The sequence below is a fragment of the Podarcis gaigeae genome (assembly GCF_964106915.1).
Source record: "Podarcis gaigeae genome assembly, chromosome: 13".
In the NCBI taxonomy this organism is placed as follows: Eukaryota; Metazoa; Chordata; class Lepidosauria; order Squamata; family Lacertidae; genus Podarcis; species Podarcis gaigeae.
In genome coordinates this window covers 17,154,546-17,179,986 of record NC_139689.1, presented here as the reverse complement: position 1 = coordinate 17,179,986, position 25,441 = coordinate 17,154,546, and the positions used below count along the sequence as shown (strand labels likewise).

The window sequence follows — 25,441 nt, the reverse complement described above, 5'->3', positions numbered from 1 at the left end:
AATGAGAACAGAAATCGTGCGGTGGCGGTACACCGGCTGCGAAAGGCCACATTAGCTAAAGTGGTGCTTCAGGATAAGAACAGTTTCAGGTTAAGAACGGACCTCCGGAATGAATTAAGTTCGTAACCAGAGGTACCACTGCATAGATGTAGCCCTGAGACCTAGTCATTGGTTTGCTTTCATTACTCACCATGTTGTCACCCACTGGGATCTCAAGCATCTTCACCACAATTGGAGGCTCTTCCTCCTTCTCTGTTGCCACCTTTTCTGTTTTGCATGAAGTGGCAAGCCGTATCCATTTCCTTGGAGAAGGTGGCAGAGGCTGAAAGAAGAGGTAAAGTAGCTGGGAGCAGATTTTACGTTATTTATATTCATTAGATTTCTATTCCATATTTTTTCCAAGGAACTCAAGGCAGTATAAGCTGTTCTAGCCCTCACCCACATTATCCTCACAATAACCCTGTGAGGCAGGCTAGCTTGAGAGAGAATGTGTGTGAGAGAATGAAATATGACTGGTCCAAGGTCACGGATCAGCATCAAGCTTGAATATCTGATCCTGCTCTTCCCACCCCTTAATCCAACACTATAGCCCTACACTATATTGTTTTTCGATTAAGTCAGGCACCAACCCTGTGTAATCACCAACCAACCCTGTGTAATCTGGACAGGGCAGAACACAAGGAGCCAGCATAGCATAGTGGTCAGAATGCTACACTAGGATCAGGAAAGCCTGGGCTCCAATTCTCACATGGCGATGAAACTTGCTGGGAGCTCTTAGGCTGTCACTACCTCATGGCCTAACAGACCTTACAGGGTTGTTGTGAGGATAAAATGGGGAGGGGGCAAAGGGAATTTGTTCATCACCCTGAGCTCCTTGAAGAAGGATGGGATAGAAAGGCAATCAATAAACACTCCCTGCAAACCAAGAAGTCCTGGTCCATCCCATTGGATCTCAGAATCCTGGTTTTTCCAGCCTATTCCCTCAAATCTGTGTGTGGCTCAGTCTTTTATGGGGCCTTTTCTGTCCCAGAATTATTTAGTAGGAAGCAAATTACACCCAGGACAGACACACATACCTCTAGTCCTGATTTTTCCTTCCTTCCACCTCACCACCCTCCTTCCGAGCAAAAAAATCTCATAGGTCTGTCCCTGGAGATCTTGTATAGCCACACCTTGCTCTCCTGTGCTCTTTCCCTTTCCTTCTTTCCTCTAGTCAGCAGCCCTTTCCGCCGTATCTCTGAGGATCCCCGAGATGTTCCTGCATTCTTCATCAATGGCCTGTCTGCCTCCAATTTCTGAAGGTACAGAATGGGAAAACAAATACATACACAAACAAACAAATCCATTAGGTGACCAAATTAGGTCCTTACATATTTAAGGCACCAGATCTTCCCATGGTGCTGTTCACCCAGCATGAGATTGCTTTAGTCATATCAGTCTGAGCAGAAACGGACATGATGGTTTGGTCTGTTTTCCACAAAGGAGTCTTTCTTTTAAACCCAGAGGCATCTGGGGAAACATTCAGTCTCAAAGCGCCTCTGTTACTTACCACACCCCCATCTTTGACCTCGGTTGGTGTGCCAGATATAGGAATCCCCTCTGACTTCTCTTCTTTCATGTCCTCCTTGTCCTCATCCATCATTAATTTAAGTGCGGAAGTGAGTGGCTTTTGAGGGAGAAACAAAGGTAAGTGACCAAGGCTCTCCACCCTAAGCATAGTTATTAGAAAATTAAGTCCTCTTTAAACAACTCTTATTTGTAGACCATCAAACCCCCTACAAGTCAGTGCAGCTTTTTTGACTCACAACTATCCTGTGAGGCCAGCCACCTAGCTTAGATTCAGGAGATATTTAGATCTATTTTCCTATTGCCCCCAGCCCCCAATGAACATGGATGAGTCCACTTGGTTTGAATATAGTATGGGAAGATGGATGAGGCCATGGTATGACTCAAGTCTGTCTGGAAATCCTGTCACTAATCCCTGATGCAAAGTGCTGTCTTCATAGAGAACGACTGGCTTATTTATGCACCCTTCACAAGCTCAGAAGCACACAGCACTAATGTGTAGGTATCACAACTGCAGAGGGATCCCTGTGCAGGCCATGGCCTCAAATAAGACCCACCCTTCCCCGCAACCCCCAGGAGTCTCGAGCTCTTAAACTTACCTCTTTTGTCTCTCAGTCTTGGCGTGTGTCTGCTCCCTAATATCACTAGCTCCGTAAGTTTAGCCTAATTACGTCTTAGAAATCCAAGGGGGGGGGGGGTTGTGTTGTGATGCACACCTCTCTCTATTACAAGCAACAGCTGCTTCTGGCAACCCACGTGGTAGACACCCTTTTTTCTCCGCCACGTCCCTATGGAGAGTTAGGGTAGCTGGCAGCAGGATAAGGGGCTGGGTAAGGAAGGGGAGACGGATTCCCCACCCGGGGCCAGTACCAAGTCCGGGAAGGAAGTTGAGCCAAGGAGTGACTGCTTCCTGCGACCCAGGCTGGCTCCCCTCCCCACTCACCCGGGCCTCTCTGGAGCAGGGGAGGAATGGTGGGGCTGCCGAGGGTGATGATGAAGATGATGATGATGCGGAGGAGGGCGCAGAGGTGGCTAGCAGAGCCGATCAACGGGATCCGGAGGCTCCTCGCCCTTTGGCAAGCGCCTCGAGATGGGCGGCGGAATCGGCTCCGGCTGCGCTTTTGCGCCTCTTCCCTCCCCGAGAAGAGACCCTGCTGAGTGGGGAGGGGGAGCTCCGAGGGTCGGGGGGGGGGGACGGGGAGAATGTTAGACGTCGAGAGGAGGGTGGCGGAGGGGCGGTGCGCCTCGCAGATTCGCCAACGTTGCCTTCCCTCGTTCTCGCTCATTGGTGGAGAGGTCTGCAAGACAGGGAGAGTGGCAACTGCAGCAGCGGCGCCTGTTCCTGCCAGACGCGAGTAGGGGGTGGACCCAGGAGTCCTCCTCCCTACCTCCCTCCCACCCTTCTCCAGCCCCGCAAGCGACGAGTATTCGGGTTTTGAAATAGGGGCGGGGGCGAGGAGGAAGAGAGAGAAGCTCGGAGCCTCTGATCCGGAGCTTCTACTAGAGGCCACCCCGGAGGAACGTGTTTCCTCGTGGCAAACGAGCTCTTGCAGAAACCGCGCCGTGGAATAGGGACGGGCAGGCGGGGAGAGAATGCTGCTTCCGAGAATGTGCAGAGTAACGATCGCCTCTCGTCCGTTCGAATCCGGAAGATGCACCGTTAACACGGGAGAAGTGCATGGGAACATGCCTGGGAGCAAAGGTCGGCCCAAGACATTTCGCTGCCTGAGGGCAAGGACAACGGGACACTCCACTGCCCGGAGGGAGATCAGCAGGGTAGTCACAAAGGGGCTTGGGGGGCAAGGTGTATGACACACAGCCCTCTTCAACAACAGAAATTGTGTGTATTCCCCCAAATAATAATAATAATAATAATAATAATAATAATAATAATAATAATAATAGGCTGAAGTAAGAGGTAAAATAGCACCTGCTGGATTTCTGCCTGTTGTGCTGCTGTTAAAATGGCACAAAAGCCTGTCGTCAGAAAAGGGGTTGGCGCAACTACCGTGTGTGATAGAAGCTGGAACTCTTAGCAGGAGAGGATGCAGGTGTAAATAAAAATATGCCCTTTTCCCTTATGGGGTATCCAAGAGCCCATATAGAGTCCTTACATAGGTTCCCTATTGGTAGGAGAAAAGAACAGAGGCCAACCAGAGAATATTGAGAAGCAAAGCAGCTAGTAAGCTTGATCTTTATTGATCTGTTGCAACAGGGTGCTCCCCTCACACAGAGAGGAGGAGGACCCCCAAAATTGCTGTGCAAGGGCTTATAAAGACTTTTGAAATCCCCATCCTCTAGATCAAGACCACCCCCAGAAACATTATGCATACATCACAGAAGGGGTGTAACCTAAGACCACCCCTCAGATACATCCCACCTACATCACAGAAATTTAAATGTTGTTTTTTTCTTGTCCTTGTTTATCTCCTGTCTGGCAGGTTACTTGATTGGATTTCCTGGGGAGCCTGGCCATTCTTTTGTAGTGGTAAAATACAGTACTTATTTCCTGGGCCAGGTCACAGGCTCACACCTTATTCATATCTTAAATGTGTCCTTAAGACAGGATTTGTGAGGAAAGAGACAATGGGGAGACTTTTCCAGTTTGACCTTGCAGAGAAAACATTTGGTCAGTTTAGGAATCAAAATGGTTCCAGGTTGGCCTTCCTGTGTTGATCTATGTATGTGCGGTTATGAACATTGCCATATATCTAAGACCATAAAATTCCTATCACACAGGAATGGCTGGACCCATAGAAGATTCTCCCCACCCCCCTGCCCATTTTATCCTTCACCAGCCCTATGAGTTGTTGGAATAGGCTGAGTGAATGACTCAGGGTAACCCAGTCAGCTTCATATGAGGGTGGGGATCTGAACCTATCCCCACCTAGACCAGGGTGGGAAACTTCCATGAGTCTGAGGACTGATGGCCTTACTTCATGGGCAACCTTGCAGGGGCGACATATCAATGATGGGCAGGACCAGAGGCAAAAAGTAGGCACAGCAAGAGGTAAAAGTGGGGAGAGCAACAGATGTGACCCTCATATTTGTAGTGTTAGGAGTTTGGTAGGAGAGGGGGTGGTCTGAATGCTTGGACCTCCTCCTAATGCCTGGACCCAGCCTGGAATAGCCAGGCCAGCCTGGTGATGGCCTGCTAAAAATTGTGGGCCTGCCTCCCTCAACTGTCTGTTCCTTAGAAATACAAAAGGCCAGAGTTGAGGGATATGAGCTAGAAGCTGCCGGCAAAAACTACAGGCTGCAAGGGCAGAGAGAGCGAGAGCCAGGCCTGATTTATGCTGGAATCCAAGGCTGTGGGCTGTGGGAGAAGCAGGACCTCCTTGGGGCTTTAATGCTGTGCACCCCTCCATCATAGGCTCAGGTCATATATATGTGTAAATAAACCATATGTCATAAAGACACCACAGTCCCCACTGTGCCTCATTCCCGAAGGAAACGCCTGGAACCCCTGTAATTTCACACTGCCCAGATTGGGGTGGCATGCACAGCCTCAAAGGCACTTTTATTTTCAGGACCATGAGATAAGCAGATTTAGCTTTCGTTAAAATAAATTAGAAAAAAAAAAATAGCAAGACATATATAGTGAAAGAGGGTACAAATATAACAGAACAAATTCACTGATGGGAAAAGAAAAGAAAATGCTGCAGTGATTGTGTGTTTGGCCAGGAAATGGTATAATGCAAGACAAGTTTTGTCCAAACTAATCAAGCAAATGTTTCTACTACTCTAATCTAAAAACAACCACCATGAAGTGATGAAACCCAAGCTACTTTCTTGCAGTTTTCTGTAGACTGTATGAAATATGATGAGGCTGTACACTCTCAGTATCTTTTAGAGCAGAGTTAAGTACCAGCAGTCATTAGTAATGATCGCTATATGGGAAAGAAAAAGATCACCTGCTGGTACTATTACCTTTTCCGTATTGTTTCTTTTATTTAAATTATAATGGTTTTCTAACAAGCAGCTCTCCTGTGCCCACTTACCTGGTGTAACTTACTTCTGAATGGAAGAAGTAAGTTCCACCGAGGTGGATTTTGGTAATCTTTGTAATATGGCCACCCCCAAAATTTGGTACCTCCAAATGATTCTTCTCAATTATGGATATTCTCAATTTTTCTCCCCCTTGGCTTGGCACCCTGTGTGGGACCCACCTGTACCACCCTAAATCTGGCACTCATTCCCCTGAACATAGTGGAATTTACATTTGGGGTGCACAGAACAATTAACAAGAATATTATAATTTGTAACAAAATTAATTTATTTCCTCTCAGTGTCAATAATAAAAGTTTTTCATAGATACATGTGTTTTCCTCATGATTTCTGCAGCAAATCACCTCATATAAAAATAAGCCCCTATACCACTTGAGTGCTGCAATCATACCCATGTCTACTCATAAATAAGTGCCATTTAATTCAGTGGGGCTTACCCCCAAGTAAGTGGGCATAAACTTGCAGCCTTGGACTTTCCATTTGGATTCTAACAGTAGCTTCAAATTTGCCTTGGGACATCTGCACCTGCTTGGACTTGCACTTCAGGCCCTCTCCCCAGCCAAGTGGATTCTAGTGAGTCCCACACCCCAGTAACAAGTTCCATTGCCACTCAGGAAGTGTCAGGAGATTTCTTAGCCTGATGGATTGTCTCGTGCTGGTTACGGTTAGAGTTCTGACTGAAGCCCTTTCCGCACAGCCGACACTTGTAGGGCCTCTCTCCCGTGTGAATTCGCTGGTGCTCAATGAGGACCGAGCTGCGTGTAAAACTCTTGCCACATTTCACACACGTGTAGGGCTTTTCTCCTGTGTGGGTGATGTGGTGCCGGATGAAATCCGTGCTGCGTGCAAAGCATTTCCCGCACTCAGGGCACCTGTAGGGCTTCTCCATCCTATGGCTTTTCTGATACTTCATCACCATCTTTGAGCTCCATGAGGAACTTCCCCCTGGAGACTGAGATCCAAGTCCAAGCTCAGCTCTTGCACCTTCATCAATTCTTTTCAGGCTTTTAGGCCCACGCCTCTGAACCTCTGTCCTTTGCCAAGTTGATCCCCAGTGTATTGGGTCGCTCCTTTTCTCCTTCCCATGAGTCCTCTCATGCTGCTTACAGTTGGAGCTCTGGCTAAATCCTTGCCCACAGTGGCTGCATTTGTATGGCTTCTCACCTGTATGGATTCTCTGGTGCTCCAGGAGGATTGAACTCCGGCTGAAGCTCTTCCCACAGTCCAGGCACATATAAGGCCTTTCTCCCGTGTGGGTCCTCTGGTGCCTCAAGAGGTCTGTGCTCCTGCGGTAATTTTTCCCGCAGTCGGGGCATTTGTAGGATTTTGTTTTGCCACACAAGGCCCACATAGGGTCCTTCAAGTCCCCTTTACAAAAAGTCGGCTGGTCTTTCGCAGAGCCTCCTTTCTTATTTCCACTCCCGCTGGAGCTCCTTGAGGAAATGGGACCTGGCTGTGCACCATCTTCCTGTGGGTTTTCCACTGTGTTCTTGCTCTCTGCAGGGAGAGACAGAATCCAGGCAGAATTTGCTCCATCTGCTGCAGACAGAAAAGAGGCTTGATCACCAAATTAAGCACTTGGTTTTGAAACAGAACCTAATCCACACACATTCAGTGGCTGGATGGGGGGGGGGAGCAGGTGTCAACCTGGGCACAATTTTGCACCCACTCTCCACCATGGTTCTGCTTGTGCACAGACTCTTCTCTGACTCTTAGGTAGTGTGAGGCAGAATAAGGCAGGAATGGAGAAGCTTTTGGCCCGCCAGATGCTACTGGACCACAACATCCACTATCCTTGACCATTGGCCATGTTGGCTGGGCTGATCGGAGTCCAATAACATCTGGCGGGACACAGGTTTCCCCATCCCTGGGTTAAGCGCTGCAAGATGGGGAATCCCTCTGAAAAACATCCTGGGAAGAAAAAATGCACAGGAAGACAGTGTGATATCTACAAGAACCAAGAAGCTGCTGGGTTAAGAAATATGTAGGCTGCATCCATATGAAGAGAAAAACAGTGTTAAGGGTTTTCGTGGGGTTTGCAGTACGTAGTCTCCTAACCATGCCTACCCAGAATTAAGGCCTATGGAATTCAGTGGTGCTTACTGTCGGGTAAATGGGGTTAGGCTTGCAGTGTTACTCAGGAAACCTACCGCTGCAGTTTCATCTATCCCTTGCATGCACACAAACACGAGTCCATCTCCCACTTTCTAACACATAGGCAGACATTTCAAGATCCAGATTTTAGACCTGGCTAAAAATGCTATTCTAGGGCAGATTCCTGGGTCAGGTTTAGCCCCGGTTTCCGAGCAAACCCTCCGTCCGTACCCCCCCCCCCACATGCTCACCTGGTGTTAGCACCAGGGCACTTCCAGCAGGGACGGGCAGGAGGAGGTACACGGAGCCGTCAGCAGGGCCTCCGAGCCACCGAGGGGGGCTGCGGGCAGGAACAGCCGAGGGAGCCCCTGCCGCCATAGCAGGGGCAGCAAGCGGGCCGAGGGCGGCGCGAGGGGCAGCCTGGACGACCGCCGCGCTTGCCGCTCACTTTCCTACTCAGCCGACGCAGCGCAAGGCGCGGTGAGGAAGAGGGCTGGCTCTGAGCGGCATCCTGGGAGGCGTAGTTTCCCCAAGCGGGTGACATTTAAAAGAAAAGGTCTGGGTAGAAATAAAACCCATTGATCCTGAGAGCAGAGGACGGGCGAATCCTAGAGATGAAGGAGGGCGGAGGCAGCTATCATTTAGAACCGGTAAAGCGGTATGGCCAACGCGGTGCGCGCCAGATGCTGATAGACTCCAACTCCCATCAGCTTCAGCCATCGTAGCCAATGGCAAGGGATGATGGGAATTGCAGTCCAACAACGTCTGGGAAGGGGTCACATGGGGGAAAATGAATGGTACCTTCATTCGGGCAAGGCTTCGACCAAGAAAAGGGCAAGTGTAGGGCAGAGATTTGCTAAGGGGTATCATTATTCTTATTTAGTTATGAAATTTGTATACCGCCCTTCATCCTTTAATCTCAGGGTGGTTCAAAACATAAAAATGGAAGATGAAGCACAAAATGTTTTACAAAAACGACAAGAAGACCACAAACTAATAACTCCCCCCCCAAAACACATTTAAAAGGGTATAGGATATTAATCAGTGCAAGGCCTGGTTGCTTCGCCTGGCACCTAAAGGTGTATATAATGAAGGTGCCATTCGAACCACCTTGGGGAGGGCACTCCACAAACACAGAGCCACTGTAGAAAGGGCCCATTCTCATATTACTACCTTCTTCTGGAGGAGGCACACACAGAAGGGCCTTGGAGGGTGATTGCAGGGTGCTGTTGGGTGGTTCATATGGGGAGAGCCAGTCCTTGAGGTATTGTGGTCAGGAGCCATTTAAGGCTTTATAGGTCAAAACCAGTACTTTGAATGGGGCCTGGAAACTGCTTCTGTTGGAAGCAGTTTCTGTCTGTGCCGAAACCTGGCTGAAACCCAGGTTGAAATGGATCTAGAAAATCAGTTTCCTCCCCCTGAGTTTTCTAACCCAAGCTAAGCTGGCAATCCCTACCATGTCTACTCAAAAATAGGTCTAGGTGAATTCCATCTGGTAAATGGGGGTAAGGAGTGCACCTTTACTCATCACTACTACTTTCAGAGAGAGATGAGGGGGAATATGCATAGATCCTGGTCGGTCTGATTCCTTGGCTAAGATCATTCTGTCTTGGAGGCCTCCTTTGACGCAGAAGCCTGCTTCTGAGCAGACATGCCTAGGAGTGTGGAGGGAATGAACTGGCAAGATGGTGAGCACTTCATACCTCAACATTTTTTAAAAAATATGAACACAAATGTTTTTCCTCCAGGCGGATATTCCTCTTCTCCTAGGCCTTTGGCTAATTAAACAATATATAGCCCTTTAAACTGTGTGTGTTGGAGGCAGTATTATTTTGTTTGTTACTATGTTATGTATTTTTGTGTTTTTATGTTGTAAACCACCATGTGATCCTCGGATGAAGGGTGGCATAGAAATTTAATAAATAATAATAACATACTAAACTAGTCTTTATGTGTGTGTGCTGTTTTGCACTGCCTTACAATGAACTTATTCCTGCATTGCAGGGGGTTGGACTGGATGACCCTTGGGGGTCCCTTCCAGCTCTATAATTCTATAATTCTAACTTAATACAGATTAATCTCCCTCAAAAACCGCGTGTATGACGAAACGACCTCCCTAAACCAAGGAAACTACTATTCTTTATTCCATCGCATCCAACTGGAAAATGGAAACACGGCTTCTTTAAAGCCTGAATTTCTGGTCTTCCCCTCAAATGGCGGCGTCTTAAACGGCGCCAACCAGACTCTGCCCTCACCCAAAATGTCTACCGCCCTGTACGTTTTCCTTCCTATTTTCTTCTCATTCCCTGCCCTTTCTTGAGATGGCGGGCCTGCTGACTTCAACGGCGCAGACGCCTTTTAGCGAAGAAGGCGGTCGCACCGCTTCCTTTTGCAACACAAACTAAAAAAGTCTACGACCAACTTTTTTTGTTGTTGCCCTGAACAGCGATGGCGGCGCTGTAGCTACCAGACGCCGGTAAAGAAACCGCGCGCCTATTGGTTGGAACCATTAACAAGACGCATGGCCATTGGGTGGGCTGCATGTGGAGACGGCTCGGGCACTGTCCAGCGGCTGCTTGGAGAAGGGCGAGGGGAGGAGGAAGAGGGCGAGCTGGTGAGTTGGAGAGAGGAGGCGGTAAAGGCGGGGTCGAGCGTGCGGAGTAGTTTTATTTATTTTATTTTTTTCACATTGAGATGCGGGTGCTTATCAGTTTGTTTGCCTGAGGCAGGCGAGAAGCCCGAGGAAGGGAGGGAGGCGGCGGAGGTGAGACCTGGATGGGGCGGGCCAGGGGGGCGCCGCTCCCGGGTGGGGTGGCCGGTCGGGTCGGGCGCGCCTGGCGGATTGCGGGGCGAAGGAGGAGGCGGGGAGGGGGCAACTTGTGGGGAGGATCGAGAGGGGGTGGAAGAAGCAAAAGGCCACCATGTGGGGGGCAGATATTTGGGGCGGGGGGACTCCATGAAGTTGGATGTTTTTTGTGGGGTGGGGAGGAGAAGGGCGGAAGGATCTGGAGGAAGCGGCTGAGGAGTCGGAGGTGGGCACCGTCCAGCCCCACACCTCACCCGGCTGTCAGGGGTGCGCGGAGGGACTGTCCACCCGGCGCCTCCTCTGCCTGGTGCTGCCGCTCTCCCTCGGAGGAAAGAGGAGCAGCCTCCGCCTCTACTCGCCTTGCCTTTCCTCCCGCCAGGGAGCGGTGCTGATCCTGCCTAGGGCAGAGCACCGGGCGCGGGGGGTGGGGGTGGATGAGGAGCCGACAGGTAATCGGAGGCAGGCTCTTCCTCCCCACACCGCCTCCTCCTCTGGAGCCGGTCCTTTTAGGTCAGTGAGGGAGGAATCGGCGGGAGAGCTAAAGGGGACGGATCTTGAAGCGCTGGGGATAGTTAGGAGGCGACCCCCAAGAGAAAGAGGGGCCTGACGGTGCCCGTCCTTATCTGTGTGTGGGGTGAGCCTAGGCTGCGAAGCAGGACTTGGCGGGGGGGAGAGAAAGGGATCCTGAATAAACGGCAGACCCCTTTCCTCCAGCATCCTAGAATTGCCACTGAAATCCAGTTCTGGGAGGGATCATTGGGTCAGGTGCAACCCTGGGTTATGGTTTCCCTTTTTCCACATGCCGCACATGCTCACCTTTTGTATGCACCAAGGGTCCATCGCCAGGGATGGTGAGAGGCAGGAGCAGATGGGATGATGTCTCCACTTCCATAGGTTTTTAATATGCGTTTGTGTGTGTGGTTATCAAAGGGTGTGGCATAAGGGGATGACAAGTGTGGCAGGAAGAGTCAAGGACAGTCAATATTATATTTTGGCAATGATTCATATTCTTATGTAGATGCATTGTTTTATACTTTTTGGATGCCCCATGCTCGTATTATTTCATAATTCAAATAATACACAATACAAATATATGTTTTATAATGCAAACAAATAATCGATAATAATAAACCAAACAGGATATACAGAAGCTCAAATAAAACTATTCTTTTGGTATATCCATTTTTGCTAGTTGTTTTGGGCATACAAATTGCATGTAATATAATTTTAATTACCATCTGCTATGATAAAAATTGTTTGAAAAATTATAAGTTACAGTAGTATTTCAGCATTCCTCCCTCAGTTTTTACAGTTCCATGTATGCTTAGTAAATTTTCCCCATCAAACCCAAAACCCTTCTGAAGACTATTGACTTTTAACCTTTCTACTTGTCTGAAACCCCAATAAAACCCCTTTTCAGGGGAAATGTTCAGTTCTCTTTGAAGTCAGTCCAGGCTGCTTTGATGTTCAATGCCCATATTCATGGCCTCACTTGCAGGTATCTGCCATTTAGGCTGTCAGATCAACAATGCTAGCCGCTAATGGTTTTATTTTTGCATCCCATTTTGAAGCAAATCCTCATGCATTTTAGCTATGCTTTGATTAATTTCAGTCAGGAGGTCTTGTCCTTCTCTGGATAGTTTTAAGGCTTTTGGAACCAAGCTGGGACCTATAGTTTCTTTTTCAGTTAAGGTATCCTTTACCCTCATTCTCTGATAGTGAAGTAGCTTTCTTTCTTGTTCAGAGCCATGGCACTTTTGCATTCCTTGTTATCTTGGCTGATCAAGTTTTGAGGAGGATTGTTGATTACACTGTACCTCTATGTCCAAGGGACAGAACTCCCATCTTTGCCTGCCATCTTTGGCAGTGCCATCACCCCCACCAATCTTCTTCCATAGTTAAGGAGACCCAGGGAATAATTAAGCTGCAAAACAGGAAATTGGATAAGTGGATTTTTAAAACCCCCATAAATGCTGCTAATACCTAATAAATATTAAAATACCGACTCCTGGGAGGAAACTATTTGGATGGCAGAGATCACAGTGTCTTTGCTGAAGGGAGCAGGTGTTCCAGGCTGGTTAGTCCAGGACTCTACTGAGAAAATATGGTCTGAAACAGCCTAATATTGCCACTGGCAGTAGCCCCAGCAAAATCACCTACCCTCTGCTCACTTGGCTGCTTGCCTCTTATTTGTTTCATTTTGTCATGACTTGGGACGCTTTTGTTGGCTTGAGTTTTATCACCCGGCATTACTCGGCATTTCCTACCCTTCCTCCCACAGTCTTGCTGGACCTCTTCTTGCCAGGGGTAACATTTGAGAATAATCCCTAATGAGATGTCAAATGTGAGGAAGGTCACAGACAAGACAAATGTCTGAGCAAGGCTCCTGTCATGTGCGGAAATGTAAATCCACTAAAACGTTGGTCTGCCTTTAGTGTATATCTGTGTTGCAGAGTTGGGCAACCCATGTCCCTGAACATGATGTTGGACTCCCAACTGCCATTAGCTCTTGCCAGCAAGGACAGTTGGTAGAGTAGGAGACTCTTAATCTCAGGGTTGTGGGTTTGAGCCCCACGTTGGGCAAAAAGATTCCTCCATCACAGGAGGTTAGACTAGATGATGCCTGTGGTCCCTTCCAGTTACAAGTCTATGTACTGTAGACCAGCACCAGTGCAGGGCAACAGGTTCCCCCTTCCTGTTGAGCCCTTTTAAAAGCCGTGGAGTGTGTTTTCTAGCTTGGATTTCCTTCTGCCTTGCTTGCTGTAGTACATACCTTTGTGGTGCTTCTGTTTCTAGCCCCCACCTTTAATTTGCTGTCCCCCATTTGGCAAGTGCTTCTTGGTTTTGCCCATTTCCCTGGGTGGAGGGATCTGCAGAAGCAACACATTGTCTCCCACTGAGAAGTTTTCTCTTCCTACCTGAGCTTCTAGTCTTGGAGCCCTGGAGAATCTCTGTGAAGGAAGGGCGTTTTTTTAGTTGTTGCTAAGGTGCTATTTGCATGGCTCCTAATGATTTATAATTACCTTCTCTGAGGGGAAACCTAATAAGCTCTCATGCTGGCCTCTGTGTCTTGTTCAGTACCATTGGAGGGATGCATGTTTGAGCCTGCTGGTCCTTCAGAAAGGAGGGGGTGGCATTGCTAAGAGGTTTTTAGTCAGCTGTGTACTCCCCTGACCCACATAGGGTTCAATGCTTACACACGCTTAGCTGGGAGGAAGTCCTATTGAACCCAGGGGAGAGAGGTCTACTTCTGAGTAGACAAGAACAGGAGTGCCCTCTTAACCATCCTTTGCTTAGTTTAGTAGTAAATGTGAAGTTTTCTCCAGCTAGTAAAGAGAATTGTGATTTGTCATCCGTGCAGAAGGTTTTGACAATCTGGGTGTGGTGTTACACATTCCAGGTTAATCCGGATTAAAGTAGCATATGGCTTTAAAAGGCAGAACTATACCTGGGGACCATGGGAATGCAGTCATTTTAATTCTGTTTTTTTCCTTTTCTGAAGCAGAGAAGTGAGGAATGAAGACCCTGTGGGCTGTTCTGGGGCGGCCACCTTCCTGATGCCAGGAAGGGGTGGGGTGTCTCCCTTCTGAGACAGGCCATGGAGTGGCCCCTCCTTGAACGAACATCTGAGGGGAACCCTCAGCCAATGTCACACTTGGAGAGGCAGATCAGACGGCGAAAAATCCTCATCTACAGGTGAGAGAAGAGTGACTCTCCTCCCTGTCAAAGTCCTGAGTGGGAGAGGCGAGACAGAAATTGTGACACCGCTGTGACATTCTCTTTGTATCCTTCCATGTTTCCAGGCCTTCCTCTGAGGAGCAGGAATCCTCAGCCCTGCTCCAGAAGCCCCTCGAGACAGGGGGGGCATGCCCCCTTCCATGTGGCGATGCCGAGCTGTCACCCAGCAAGAGGCAGCGACTTCAGCAAGGGCCACCCCAAACGGCAGAGCAGAACGGGGAAGTTTGCGGCGCTGCGGGAGAGACCTTGTGGCGGGTGGCCTCTCCCATGGAGAAGCAGCAGCGGAAGATGCTGGCTGTCAACCTGGAGGACTTTTCAACAGCCCAAATGCTTGTGAGGATGCCACAGTGTGGGGGCTGGGTTGCAGGGGGCATGAGAGGATTCCTAATGGGCTGTATGAAACCTGGTTCTGAGGTGGGAGAACCCGTTGAACAGGTCTCAAGGCCTCAGTTCCATAGTTTCCCCCAGTGCTTTTCTCTCTCTGGAGAAATAGGTGCCGGTACTCACCATGAAGTTGTTACAGTAAGTGCCACACTTTTTAAAAACAACAAAAAAGAGTTTCTGGTACTGCATACCCTTGAGAACCTCCTAAAAAAAAGCACTGGTTTTCCCACTGTGCACTGCAGCTCCCGGGGTGCTTTGCACTACCAGACCAGGAGAATTGTGACCTATAGTGTACCTCTTGCATTGTGATGGAGGAGTCAGGCCACCTGGATTAAGGACCCTGAAGGATGCCCTGTCCCCATGAGTTGATTCCTGAGTAAACATACACATGGAAGGTGGGGAAAAAGGGGAAAGGAGGCCCCTGTCCCTCATTATCCTTAAGCTCTTTGAAACTTGGTGTGCGCCTCTCTTTGCCCAGAATGATCCACAAGGGGATCCCCAAAGATCTGCCACATCTCCCTGTGCAAATCCCCCCCAGTCAGCAGCTGTGAATGAAGACAGAGTTTCCTGGTCAACAAAGACACAAAGTAGTCCAGTGTGCAGGTGAGGAGAGACCCCAGGGAGGCGGAAGGAGTGGAACAGCTTTGGGATCGAGCACTTGATTTAAAACATTCTGCCTTTTTTTTTACCCTTCCTACCCTCAGATCGTCTCCCCCTAAGGGCTACCCTCCATCCCATCGAGAGCCTCAAGAGAGGTTGGACCACGCCCGCCGGCAACTGTGGGACAAGAGGGTGTCCCCCCCACGGTGTCGTGCTTCAGAGCGCCTGCACGCCAAGAGGCAGCGCCTTCAGAAGGGGGTTTCCCTTGCAAAGGGGAGCGAGGGGACAAAGACCTCCCTGATGGAAGCGGCTCATCAGCAAATCCTCACCACCAGTTTGGAGGCTGGTTCCTTGAGCCAAGCTCTGGTTAGTTAAGGTTGGGATGCAGTCTCACCAGATAGTGCTAGGAGGGACAGGGAGAATCCTGTTGAAGGAGTTGGAGGGTGGTGGCTCAGTCCACATTTTTATTCAGCTGTATTTTCTTGCTGGCAGGTTGCCGGCACTGGCAAGGAGCAGCCGGAGACCTCCTCAGCCCGCTGTGGGTGAGTGCCCCCCTAAACAAAGGCACAGAACTGCTTGTGCCTCCCCCATCCTTTAAAGACGGTGCCAGTCACCCAGCAAGAGAACTGATCCACTTCAAGGGTTACAGTTGGTGCCTATTGTGCCATCCCAAACTCCCTTGGAGGGTAAAGTGATGGTCTCTTTCCTTTTGGGAGAAATGCTAACTTTGACCCCCTGGGTGTGTCTCAAAGCACGGGGAGGAGAGGGGCTAAGGAGACTGCTTTATCACTGCCCCACTGTGTTTCTCTGGTTAATCAGGAGTGATCAGCTGATGCTGCCTCGCCAATCATCTCCAAATGGAGACACCCAAACCCCTCGAGACCCACAAGACCAGTGTCATCAAACAGGTAGGGAAAACTCTTGATTCAGGTGTTGTGTGCTGTTAAGTCTGTCCTTCATTGCAAAGTGGCATCTCAGGGGTATGCAAGTATTTTGTGTGTGTGTGTAGCTTCACTGGAACATGCCTGGTCCCATGGAGTCTGAAAACCCCTTTGGTAATGCAGGAAAAATTCCCATGTTGGACTGAATCCAGGCCGGATGATCAGTCATCTCCCACCCATGGCAAGGTGTTCGTGGAGCTGAATGAAGCGGGCACAGACTCAGGCATCCATATGGGAGTGCCAAGAGTCAAGCTGGGCTGAATATCAGCTGGCCAGAGTACTCTCCAGAAATCTTGAGACCAGTTAATAATCTAAGAAAGGCAACAGCTAAGCAGCTAGAGGAAGATTCTCAGGTGTAAACAGAAGAGGAAGATGTCTGTATCCTTCACAAAGTGTGTGTCGGTGTGTTGGGGGATGACAACTCTTGACTCTAAGTCAGAGACTGGAAACCTTTGACCCTTCAGATGTTGCTGAACGACATCTCCCACCAGCCCCAGCAAGCGTGGCCAATGGGCAAGGATGATGGGAATTGTAGTCCCATAGGTCTGGATGACCCCAGTTTGGGGAAGGCTCCCTTTGTCCTTCTGGTGACAATATTGTTCCTTTCCCTTCCTGCCAGATGTGTCCACTGAAGCTCCATCCTGGCTGCCTTCAGCAACTGCTCTCTTGCGTCCATCATCTGCCTCCCGTTTCCGGCACTGGGGTCTGGTCCCCGTCTTCCAGAGCGTGCGCTCCAAGCTGGAGGCCTTTGCTGACATCTTCCTGACCCCGTCCAAGCCAGCCGTGCAGTCCACCGAGGGGCCCCCGTCCCTGCCCCCCTGCCCTCCAGGGAATGAGGAGCAGGAGGCAGCCCAGCCGAGAACACCCCGCCAAAGAGTCAACATCGAGGTGAAAATTGCCATTTCGGAACCACGCCCCCGGAAGAGGAGCTGCCACCACGAAGAGGAGGAAGAAGAAGAGGAAGAGGAGATGGGTGATGCGGTGGTGAGCGGGCGGCCCCCTATCCGGCAGTGGCGCCTGAACGAAGGGGACCTGGCCCCTCAGCCCCGCCTCGGACGCAGCTACTCCTGCCCTGACGTCCCTGGTGCCCGCTTGTGGCAAGCCTCCCCCGTGGCCCTTCCGCTATCTGCTCAGCTGCGACAGCGTCGCCACACCGTCTGCAGCCTGGAAGTGTCCCGGGAGCTGGGCCGCCCCACCCCACCCTGCCTGCGCAAGGAGGTGTATCCTTTCAGCACACCCCCCGCACACTTTTTGCTGGGTCCCTCCATGCACGTCCCCCACTGCGATGGCTCCCCCTATGCCTCCCATGTACCTTCCTGCCGCCGTGAACCAGACACCGTCCATTCCAGGTAAAAATATTCTCCTCCCCGCAAGCTGTTTGTTATCCCTCAAGAGTCTAACAGCTGTTCCTTTGAACCCCATAAAAGGGCACAAATGACATGTTAGGTAAGTGTTTGCTCCTCTCCCATTCAAAACCAAGAGGGAGAAAGAAGCAAGCACTGTGGGGTTGTTTGTGCCCTTCTAGGGTGATTGTTTAAAAAACCTCAGAGGCTGAATCCTCCTTGGAGTGGACTTAATGAAGTTAATGGATCCAAGTTAATTTCATTTACTTCAAGGGGTCTATTCAGAAGAGGAAATATCTAGTGCGTATGTGGAGGAGTTGCGTCCTAGTGCTGAAGCACATCCTTTGCACGTCAGAGATCTATTGTTCTATCCCCTGCACCTCCAGGCAACAGCTTGAGTGGCAGTTTTGGAAAAGCCCCTTTCCTGAAAACCAGGCAGTGGAGATGATGTCAGACCAGAAGCACTGGAGGTCTGATTCTCCATAAGGCATTTCCATTCATTGACTAGTGCTGGAGGCAAATGGGCTGAGCCTCTTCCCCCTTTGGTTCTGCTCACAGGCAGAAAGGCTTTGTACCCTCGGTGCTGTGTGGCATTGCTTTACTGGTTTGCCTTCCTCTTTTAAAGTCCCCTCCACTGAAGAGGGAGAACTGTCAGCTGGGAAACATCAACGTCTAACTCTAATACACGATGCTTGGTTTCTCCTCTGTCCTCTGCAGGGAGCTCTCTCCCTCGCCCGATCGTGGACGGAGGGTGTCTGGGATTGGCTTGGACGTGGTCGACTCAGAGTTGCTCACGTCTGAGCAGATGATGCTTTCAGAAGTTGAGATGAAGGTCAGTTGCTGTTTGACTCAAGCTTCTCAATTAGGAGGTGCTGCACCGTGAAGAATGGGGGTCTGTGGTACCTGCTCTCGGTTTGAGGGCCATTTTGCTTTGCCATTGTGGCCTTTCAAAATCCTTCTTACCCCCCCTAAAACCTGCAGGGATCCCAAGACAACACCGTAGGGAAGGTGTCCTCCATAAGGATCCGCAAGACACCGTCCAAGCAGCAAGCAAATCTCACTCCCATGGGGCTTCCCCGGCCTGTCAGGTGAGGGCTAGAGTGGAATGGGGGGCGCCTTTCTGCAAATGGAGATGAGTAGCTTGTGAATCTGCCTGACAGTGGTTTAGGAACCCTGGATTCAGATTCCACAGTGCTTGGAAAGGAGGCGGATGTGGTCTTCTATAGCCTAGGGGCAGATGAGTGCTGTATGAGAGGGGGCTCACCTAAGGAAAGGTGTAAATGGTTTTCGGTTTTTTTTAATTAAAAGTGCTAGCTGAGTTGAACCTGCCAGTCAAGAATTAGCGCTGTCCACCAATGTTAAGGATTTGTTAGTTGATCATCTGTCTGTCAACTGAAACAAATGCAGAGCCTCTCTGACAGGGACCACTTGAGTGGTGGAGTGTGTGCTGACTCTAGTACTCTTGGGCAATAAAAGCAATAAAAACCCAGTGGGCTAAACCATTGGGCCTGATTCAGATTGAATTGCAAGCTTAAGAGGTCAGCTGGTAGTTTCTGGCAGAGCATGGAAGCAAAGCGGGGTAGCAGGGAAAGCAATCTGGTGCCCAGCAGGGCTAAGTGAGTATTCCTATATATTTATATCTATATCTACACGCACGCACACATATTTTATCGTAGGCCAAGGCCATTTCTGGGTGATGAATTCTATTATCTTCTTTCCTGTGTCAGGTTGAACAAGAAAGAGTTCAGCCTGGAGGAGATCTATACCAACAAGAACTACCGCACACCCACAGAGAAGAGGTGAGGAAGTCTGCTGGCATCTGTCCTTTTCTAAAACACCAGCATTTGTTACTTTTGTGTGCATACACCCATCTCTCTCTTTCCCCGCAGTCATTTCAAGCCAGCAACCCCAGATTCTGACTTCAGCATCTGCAAGCGATAAGCACTACCTCCTGCAGTCTGAATATATTTGTGAACATGCATAGTTTGCTCCCCCAAAATGGGATGAGGATAGTTATGGGGCAGTGGTGGTGACAGGGGCATAGAACAGTAGTGTACAAGCTCTCCCTATTTTCTGAGCCTTTGACATATAGGAATATAAGAGCCCTGCTGGGCCAGACTGAAGGTTCATCTAGTCTAACCTGCTGCCTTCGGGAAAGCCTGCAAGGAAATGAAATTACCCATTATCAATAAAAGACACTTAAACACAGGTGTTTTAAAAACATTCAAAACTGACTGAAATCAACAAAGGCAAATGTAAACACGTGTAGCTTCTACAGGTCTAGATAGGCTTGCCTAAACAAAAATGCTTTAAGCAGGGGCCAGAAAAAGTGCAGCCAAGGCACCTGTGTGATGTCAATAGTCAGGGGGTTCCAATGTGTAGGTGCTGCTGCAAGTTCTTCTTCTTGAAGTGGTTGAGTGGGCAGATATGGAGAAAGGCAATCCCAAAAGTAAACACTATTCTTGGGCAGCTGGTAGTCAGAGGCATATTATCTCTGTCCCTAGAGATCCTACTAGTCATTGATAAGCCTTATCACCCATGAACTTCATAATCCCCTTTTAAAGATCTCCCATTTGGTGACCATCGCTGCACCTAAACCAGGGTCAGAGAACCTTTTTCACCTAGTGGGCCAGATCCTAACTTGACGGCAACTGATGGGCCATATTTAACAGGGAGGTGGGACAACCTGCCTGTCCGTCACCATGCCAAGTGATTGGTAGGCGGGCTGTCCCATCTAGCTGTCAAGGTCCACTTTTGTTGTGGATCGCCCTGAGATGAAGGGTGGTGTACAAATTTAAGAAATGAAATGGCCCTGCTGGTCCTGTAGCACCAAGTGGTTTGCCTTGAAACCTCAGTTGAAACGGGGGAAATGCAGTTTCAAGAGAAACTGGTGCTATTGGAAGAAGCAAAAGAGCACTCTGGATTTCACTGCAAACTCTTGTTCTTTTGTAGCCTGACTGGACCAGCGGTAAATAGAACACAAGTGAAATGCCAACCACTTTAAATTCAAAATCCTTTATTAGGCATAACACACCACACATAAATAACATAATACAATATAATATAAAATAATAATACAACGCAACATCATCACCTACCATAACAACCACTAAGTCCCCTTATCATGGCCCATTCTTTCTTCATGGACAGCTCTTAAAAATTCGGCTGCTATTAAAGTAATTTGATCATCGCTGTCCGCCAGCATGTCCTGAACAGTTGGTTGAGTAAAAGTCTGTTTATTGAATTTTAGGGCCTCATACAATTGTATTCTGGCATAGCTGCCAAAATCACAGGAGAAGAATATATGTTCTAAAGTATCTAGTTCCTTTTTACTGCATTTGCAGAGACGCTCTGATTCTGGGATAGCTAAATATCTTCCTCTCACTACCGCCGAGGGAAACATGTTAAATCTGGCCAACATAAACAGCCTACATGATTCATGTTTCTTCAGATTTGTCATGTATCCCTTTTGGAAATCTCTACACAAAGGGAGATTTAAGTGGATAGGAGAGCAGGTGCTATGCTTTGCAACCTCAAGCATGGCGAGAACACTTTTTTCTGTGAAGGTCTTCCTAATAATTTCCCATGTATCTTTGGGATCAGCGATTTCAAAATCAGTTAGATTGAGCCCTATAGAATCCAGTTTTCTCTTACATATCAATGATAGATTGTAGATTGCATTATCACTTAAAAGATCGTAAAGTAGAGAATTAGGGGATAGGGCTCTATAATGGAGGAAGATCCAATATTTCAAGGTCCTCAGCCATGCTCTTACTGATAAATGCCAACCACTTACAGTTTTAACATCTGCCCCGTATCCTGAAAGCAATATGCAAATAAGTGGATGAACTGTGGTCCTCTACCTTATGATATGTTTTGTCAATGGCCCTTGGAATTGATAAATCTCTCAGTCCCCATGCTGTACTTCATGTTCACTGCTGCACCATCTTTCTGCTCCTGTTAATACTTGTTGCAGCCCTCAGAATTTTATCTACTTTCCTGAGAAGTGCTGCTTTTATTTAAAAGTTTCAAGTTCTTAAGATGGATGGAGCAAATACTTGACATGAGCAGTGAACGCCGAAAGCTCTGAATGCAAAGGGGACCTTGGGCTGGGAGTTGTCTTGAGTTCTCTACGAAGGTGCCAGGACATGTTCTGTGACTTCTCATTCCTTCCACCCTCCAAACCTCTTTGGTGCTTTTTTTGTGTCCCACATGTTGCCTAAACATCCCAATTTCGACCCATGCCTTAAAACCAGACTGCATAATGGCAGAGCGTGGTGACCTTAACCGTTGCATTGTTCGTTCCAGCTACAAAATGTCAGCAGTTTTGTAGTTAGTCTGCATTTGTTTATGCTTTTTATACTGCTAGGCTTGGTTAGTGGAGTCTGAGAGGTTGTCTCCTTCTTTTTTCCTGGTGTCCCACCTCTTCCTTTCTACCCCTGCAGGTCATTTGAGACCATCTTTGAGGTGCCTCTGGAACGCAACGGAGCGCTCATTTTCACCAGCCAGCGCAAGCTGAAGCGGGCCATGGAATTCCAGGAGGGAGGCCTCCCTCGCAAGCAGCGCAAAGCCCACTCCCGAAGGAGTCGCAGGGCAGCAGGAGGGCGGAGGGTAAAGAAGCCCCAGAGTCCAGAGCTGGAGGAGAAGCTGCAGCAGCGGCTGGCTGAACTGGATGCCCTGTTTGAGGGAGAAGAATGCTGAGATCTGAGCAGAGGCTAGAGGGAAGGGCAGCACCCCGAGGAGCCCAAGACCACTTCCTCTGTTTAACTAGCAAAAGAGGTTGCTGGTGTTGTTGTTGTTTTTTTTAAAAAAACTCTACCAAAGTCACCAATACCACTCCAAGTTTCTCCTGTGGTGCTGTTTATTCTCCAGTTCCACATCAAACCAGCCTTCTGTGCCTGTTGCCTCCTCCTCCTCCCTTGATCAGTCTCCGAGCCACAAGCTCTGCTGCTTTGAAAATAGTGCCTGGGTGCCTATCTGTGCCACCTGGCCCAGCCAACATGCTGCCTGCTCTGGCACCGCACGAGTCCCCATTTGCTTGGCTCTTTGGCTCGCAAGTGGAAGGGGAAGAATGTTTGTGGTGCCCCAGAGTTGCCTGCCCTCTGCACTCTTCCTCCTGCGCCCAGTCAGACCACCAGTGCCGCGCATGGGAGGAGCACCTAGTGCCCAGTGCTGTTGTGCCTTCTGTGAGAGACTTAGGCCAGCGAGGGATGGGCCTAGCCAAGTGAGGGCCTAGTTGCCTTTTCTGGAGCGGCCACCGCCATCAAACCAAATAGGAATGCAGAACCGATGTGCCTGTTGGATGGGAAGGAGAAAGAAAAAAGGGACTGTGTGAAAGAATCAGCAGGAGCAGGTTTTTGTTATGGCATGGGATGATGTGGAGGAAGAGACGATGTAGCAATAGGCTGGGCAATGGGGACGTGTCCACCTGTTTAAGCACAGAGAGTGGATGGGCGGCTGGGAATCCTGAGAGAATGCCTTTGCATCTCTGGATCAAGGCCTCTGGTTGTTCCTAGCTTGGATCAACTGTTTTGTTAGGAATTATGTGTTTTTGGTTTTCATTTTTTATTAATCTATATTTCTAATAAACTTTGTATCTTGGGGGGAGGAAAAAACCACATATTGCCAGTTGCTCCTTAACTGGCCTTGGTGGGACCCTGAATGCAGCTTTAAGGGAGACTGCAATAGATAAATTTGCCTTGGAACAAGGGCATAGCGACCAGAAAATGAAAATCCATAGCAAGCGGCAGATCATATATCATTGCCACAATAAATTAATTTCCCCAGCCAATGTTGCCTCCTACCAGGAATGGTGGTAGGTGCATTGTCTATGGCAAAAAGCAAAATTGCTGTGATGCGGGATCAAATGGCAAGAAAGAAGTTGAGTGAACTGCACCCGGTTGTACTACAATTGTACATGTATAAGAGGCTACAACAATTAACAAAATATGTGGATTTGTGAAGTTGGGTGCATTTTGTGCAAATTCAGTAGCTGTGCCCAGTTTAAAATCTGTTTTGAGGTGGTACGTTCACCTTCAAAACTACCATAGTCTAGAGTTGACAATGGTGAAATTCACTCCGTCATTCGTTACAGGAAAGGACAGTGTGTCTGATTGATTTCTCATGGTTAGTATTGCAACAGTAACATCTCATTTTATCAAATTAACAGGTTTTGCATGGGAGTGGAGACATTTCCATACTATTCACTCTCGCAGGCCTTTCTTTGGTCCGTTTGTCTACTGGAAAATGCCTTTTCTTGTTAGTTGACTACTTAGGACTTATTGATCAGCTTTTATCCCAGTACAGTAGGCTCTGGTCAAAGTTTGCAAGACTCTGAAGCCCTGACAAAAGTTCTTCTGCTCCACATGTGCATCAGGAGAAAGGTCCCCGTCTATAGTTATGTAAACTGCTTAGAGGTTTTGATGCTATATAAAACTTGTTAAATAAACATGGTACACCTTCCCTCCATACTGCTATGGGTGAAACAAACTCTTTCTTCAAGGCTTAGGTTTGGCTACGTTCATTCTGTACTTTTGCTTCTGTTCAGTATTTTTTTATTACCTTTGCTACAGGGTCATCTGGCAGGCCTTGCCCTCAGGTGCTTTGCTGGGTGGGGATGGTTGCATTTTTCACTAACCTTGCTCCACTGTGTATCTCAGACTTCTCTTCGTCTCAGTCCTGCCTGCTTTTATTAATTTACAGGTTTTAATATTGCACAGTATACAAAGGACCTGGGCTGTGAACATACCCATAAAAGAGCACACAAAACTTATGCCAACATCTGGATGGTGATACGCAATAGATTATTGAACAACGCTTTGGAAAAGCAAGCAGAAGAGGCTTAAGTGGGCATCTGAAACAAAGTACTTGTGGTGTTTGCTTCATGGTAATAGGGAGTTACAGAACCTAGGTGCAGACACATTAAATGCCCTCTTGTAGAAGAAACAAGGCAAGGAGAACGTGGTACCCGTAGTAGTCCCAACTGCTGGACCAAACCCAATCAAAGCCTTATCTAGGATGCATCACTGTATTGTATAATGTTGAGCTTACAAACATCTGACACACAGTGGCCAAGCTATCCCAATCCAGGAATTGTCCTCTCAGACAAAGGCTTATAGATGGAGTTCCTGGCCATTGAGACTACACGGATCCAGGAGCACCTTCAAGATGCAAACCACCCAAGAGAGAGTCTGGAACAGACAATGTGCCTCCTGGACTTGGGAACCACTCAACCACAGTCCTTGGTCTTACTGCGATTCATTCAGCCCACTGGTCCAGGGTGTGTACAGCCTAACCTGAATCAGATGTATGTATAAAAGAAGCAGAGCAGAATGTTGGCATACTGATGACATCCTGTCCCAAAATTCCTAGCAACTTTACACGTATGGTAAAAAGACATTGGTGATAAAGTGGTGCCTTGTGGTGCACCATAATGTAAAACCACCGTGGCACCAATAAGTATCTTTTCAACTGCTACTCTCTGGACCTAAACCTGCAGATAGGATCAGAACCACTGCAGTGCAGTGCCTCCAATACCCAGCTCACAAGAGTTGGTCCAGGAGAATGCCATGGTCCATGATATAAAAACCACCAAGAGCTTCAGAAGAAGGAGAATGGTTATACTCCCTGTGCCTTGCTCTCAGTAGAAGTCCTCCATTGGGGCCACCAAGGCTGATTCAGTCTCATAATGGGAAACTGAATTCCTCTTATGGGAGCGAATTCCATAGTTTATGTGCTGTGTGAAGAAGTATTTCCATTTGTCTATCATCATCATTGTTTGGTGACTTTGTTAATTGCTTTATCTTGCCCAGGGCAACTCAAAGCAACTTACAACCAAACAGACAGAAGACCCTACATACATACATTAAAACCAAGAGGAAAAGAGAATACATTAAAAACACCCCATCCACTTCTAAAAGGCCACAAATAGTTAAAAGGCCAAAGGCCTGGTTATAGAGGAA

General features: G+C 48.4%; 4 protein-coding genes across 14 annotated transcripts in view; 1 reads left to right on the top strand and 3 right to left on the bottom strand.

Annotated features, from left to right (window-relative positions):
- Positions 1–3,438, bottom strand: part of LOC310830788 (uncharacterized protein) — a 32,980-nt gene extending 29,542 nt beyond the window's left edge. Inside the window, exons 1-4 of the mRNA XM_083710627.1 lie at positions 2,166–3,438; positions 1,550–1,666; positions 1,173–1,295; positions 191–322 (exon numbers count right to left, since the gene is read on the bottom strand). Coding sequence (XP_083566753.1) covers positions 191–322; positions 1,173–1,295; positions 1,550–1,642 — 348 coding nt within the window. The 5' untranslated portion in view covers positions 1,643–1,666; positions 2,166–3,438. The remainder of the gene's footprint in view (positions 1–190; positions 323–1,172; positions 1,296–1,549; positions 1,667–2,165) is intronic.
- PRR14 (proline rich 14) overlaps positions 1–23,948 on the top strand; it is a 46,059-nt gene extending 22,111 nt beyond the window's left edge. For 3 of the 10 annotated variants that reach the window (XM_083707401.1, XM_083707408.1, XM_083707406.1), the window contains 11 exons: positions 13,980–14,170; positions 14,278–14,545; positions 15,075–15,199; positions 15,301–15,562; positions 15,689–15,738; positions 16,016–16,104; positions 16,757–17,486; positions 18,198–18,312; positions 18,462–18,568; positions 19,208–19,279; positions 21,926–23,948. In XM_083707401.1, coding sequence (XP_083563527.1) covers positions 14,073–14,170; positions 14,278–14,545; positions 15,075–15,199; positions 15,301–15,562; positions 15,689–15,738; positions 16,016–16,104; positions 16,757–17,486; positions 18,198–18,312; positions 18,462–18,568; positions 19,208–19,279; positions 21,926–22,181 — 2,172 coding nt within the window. In that variant the 5' untranslated portion in view covers positions 13,980–14,072 and the 3' untranslated portion in view covers positions 22,182–23,948. Of the gene's footprint in view, positions 1–1,213; positions 1,302–10,160; positions 10,433–13,976; positions 14,171–14,277; positions 14,546–15,074; positions 15,200–15,300; positions 15,563–15,688; positions 15,739–16,015; positions 16,105–16,756; positions 17,487–18,197; positions 18,313–18,461; positions 18,569–19,207; positions 19,280–21,925 lie in introns of those variants that run through there. The other 7 variants (XM_083707407.1, XM_083707404.1, XM_083707405.1 and 4 more) reach the window with 6 other exon arrangements.
- LOC310829204 (uncharacterized protein) overlaps positions 1–25,441 on the bottom strand; it is a 119,905-nt gene that overhangs the window by 13,956 nt on the left and 80,508 nt on the right. The window lies entirely within an intron of this gene.
- Positions 5,073–9,541, bottom strand: ZNF768 (zinc finger protein 768). Of its 2 annotated transcripts, none has more exons than XM_083707501.1 (2): positions 7,920–9,541; positions 5,073–7,113 (listed from the first exon to the last, which is right to left on the bottom strand). In XM_083707501.1, the coding sequence occupies exons 1-2, from the start codon at positions 8,044–8,046 to the stop codon at positions 6,185–6,187; spliced, it is 1,056 nt and encodes a 351-aa protein (XP_083563627.1). In that variant the 5' UTR covers positions 8,047–9,541; the 3' UTR covers positions 5,073–6,184. The 2 variants fall into 2 exon arrangements, with proteins under 2 accessions (XP_083563627.1, XP_083563628.1); XM_083707502.1 differs by having other exon boundaries at positions 5,073–7,110.

Excerpts from the sequence above, each read along its gene's own strand:
- ZNF768 (XM_083707501.1), bottom strand. The coding sequence starts at position 8,046 with ATGGCGGCAGGGGCTCCCTCGGCTGTTCCTGCCCGCAGCCCCCCTCGG. Across the intron at positions 7,114-7,919 it reads TGCCCTGGTGCTAACACCAG|CAGATGGAGCAAATTCTGCC; the intron begins GTGAGCATGTGG and ends TTCTGTCTGCAG.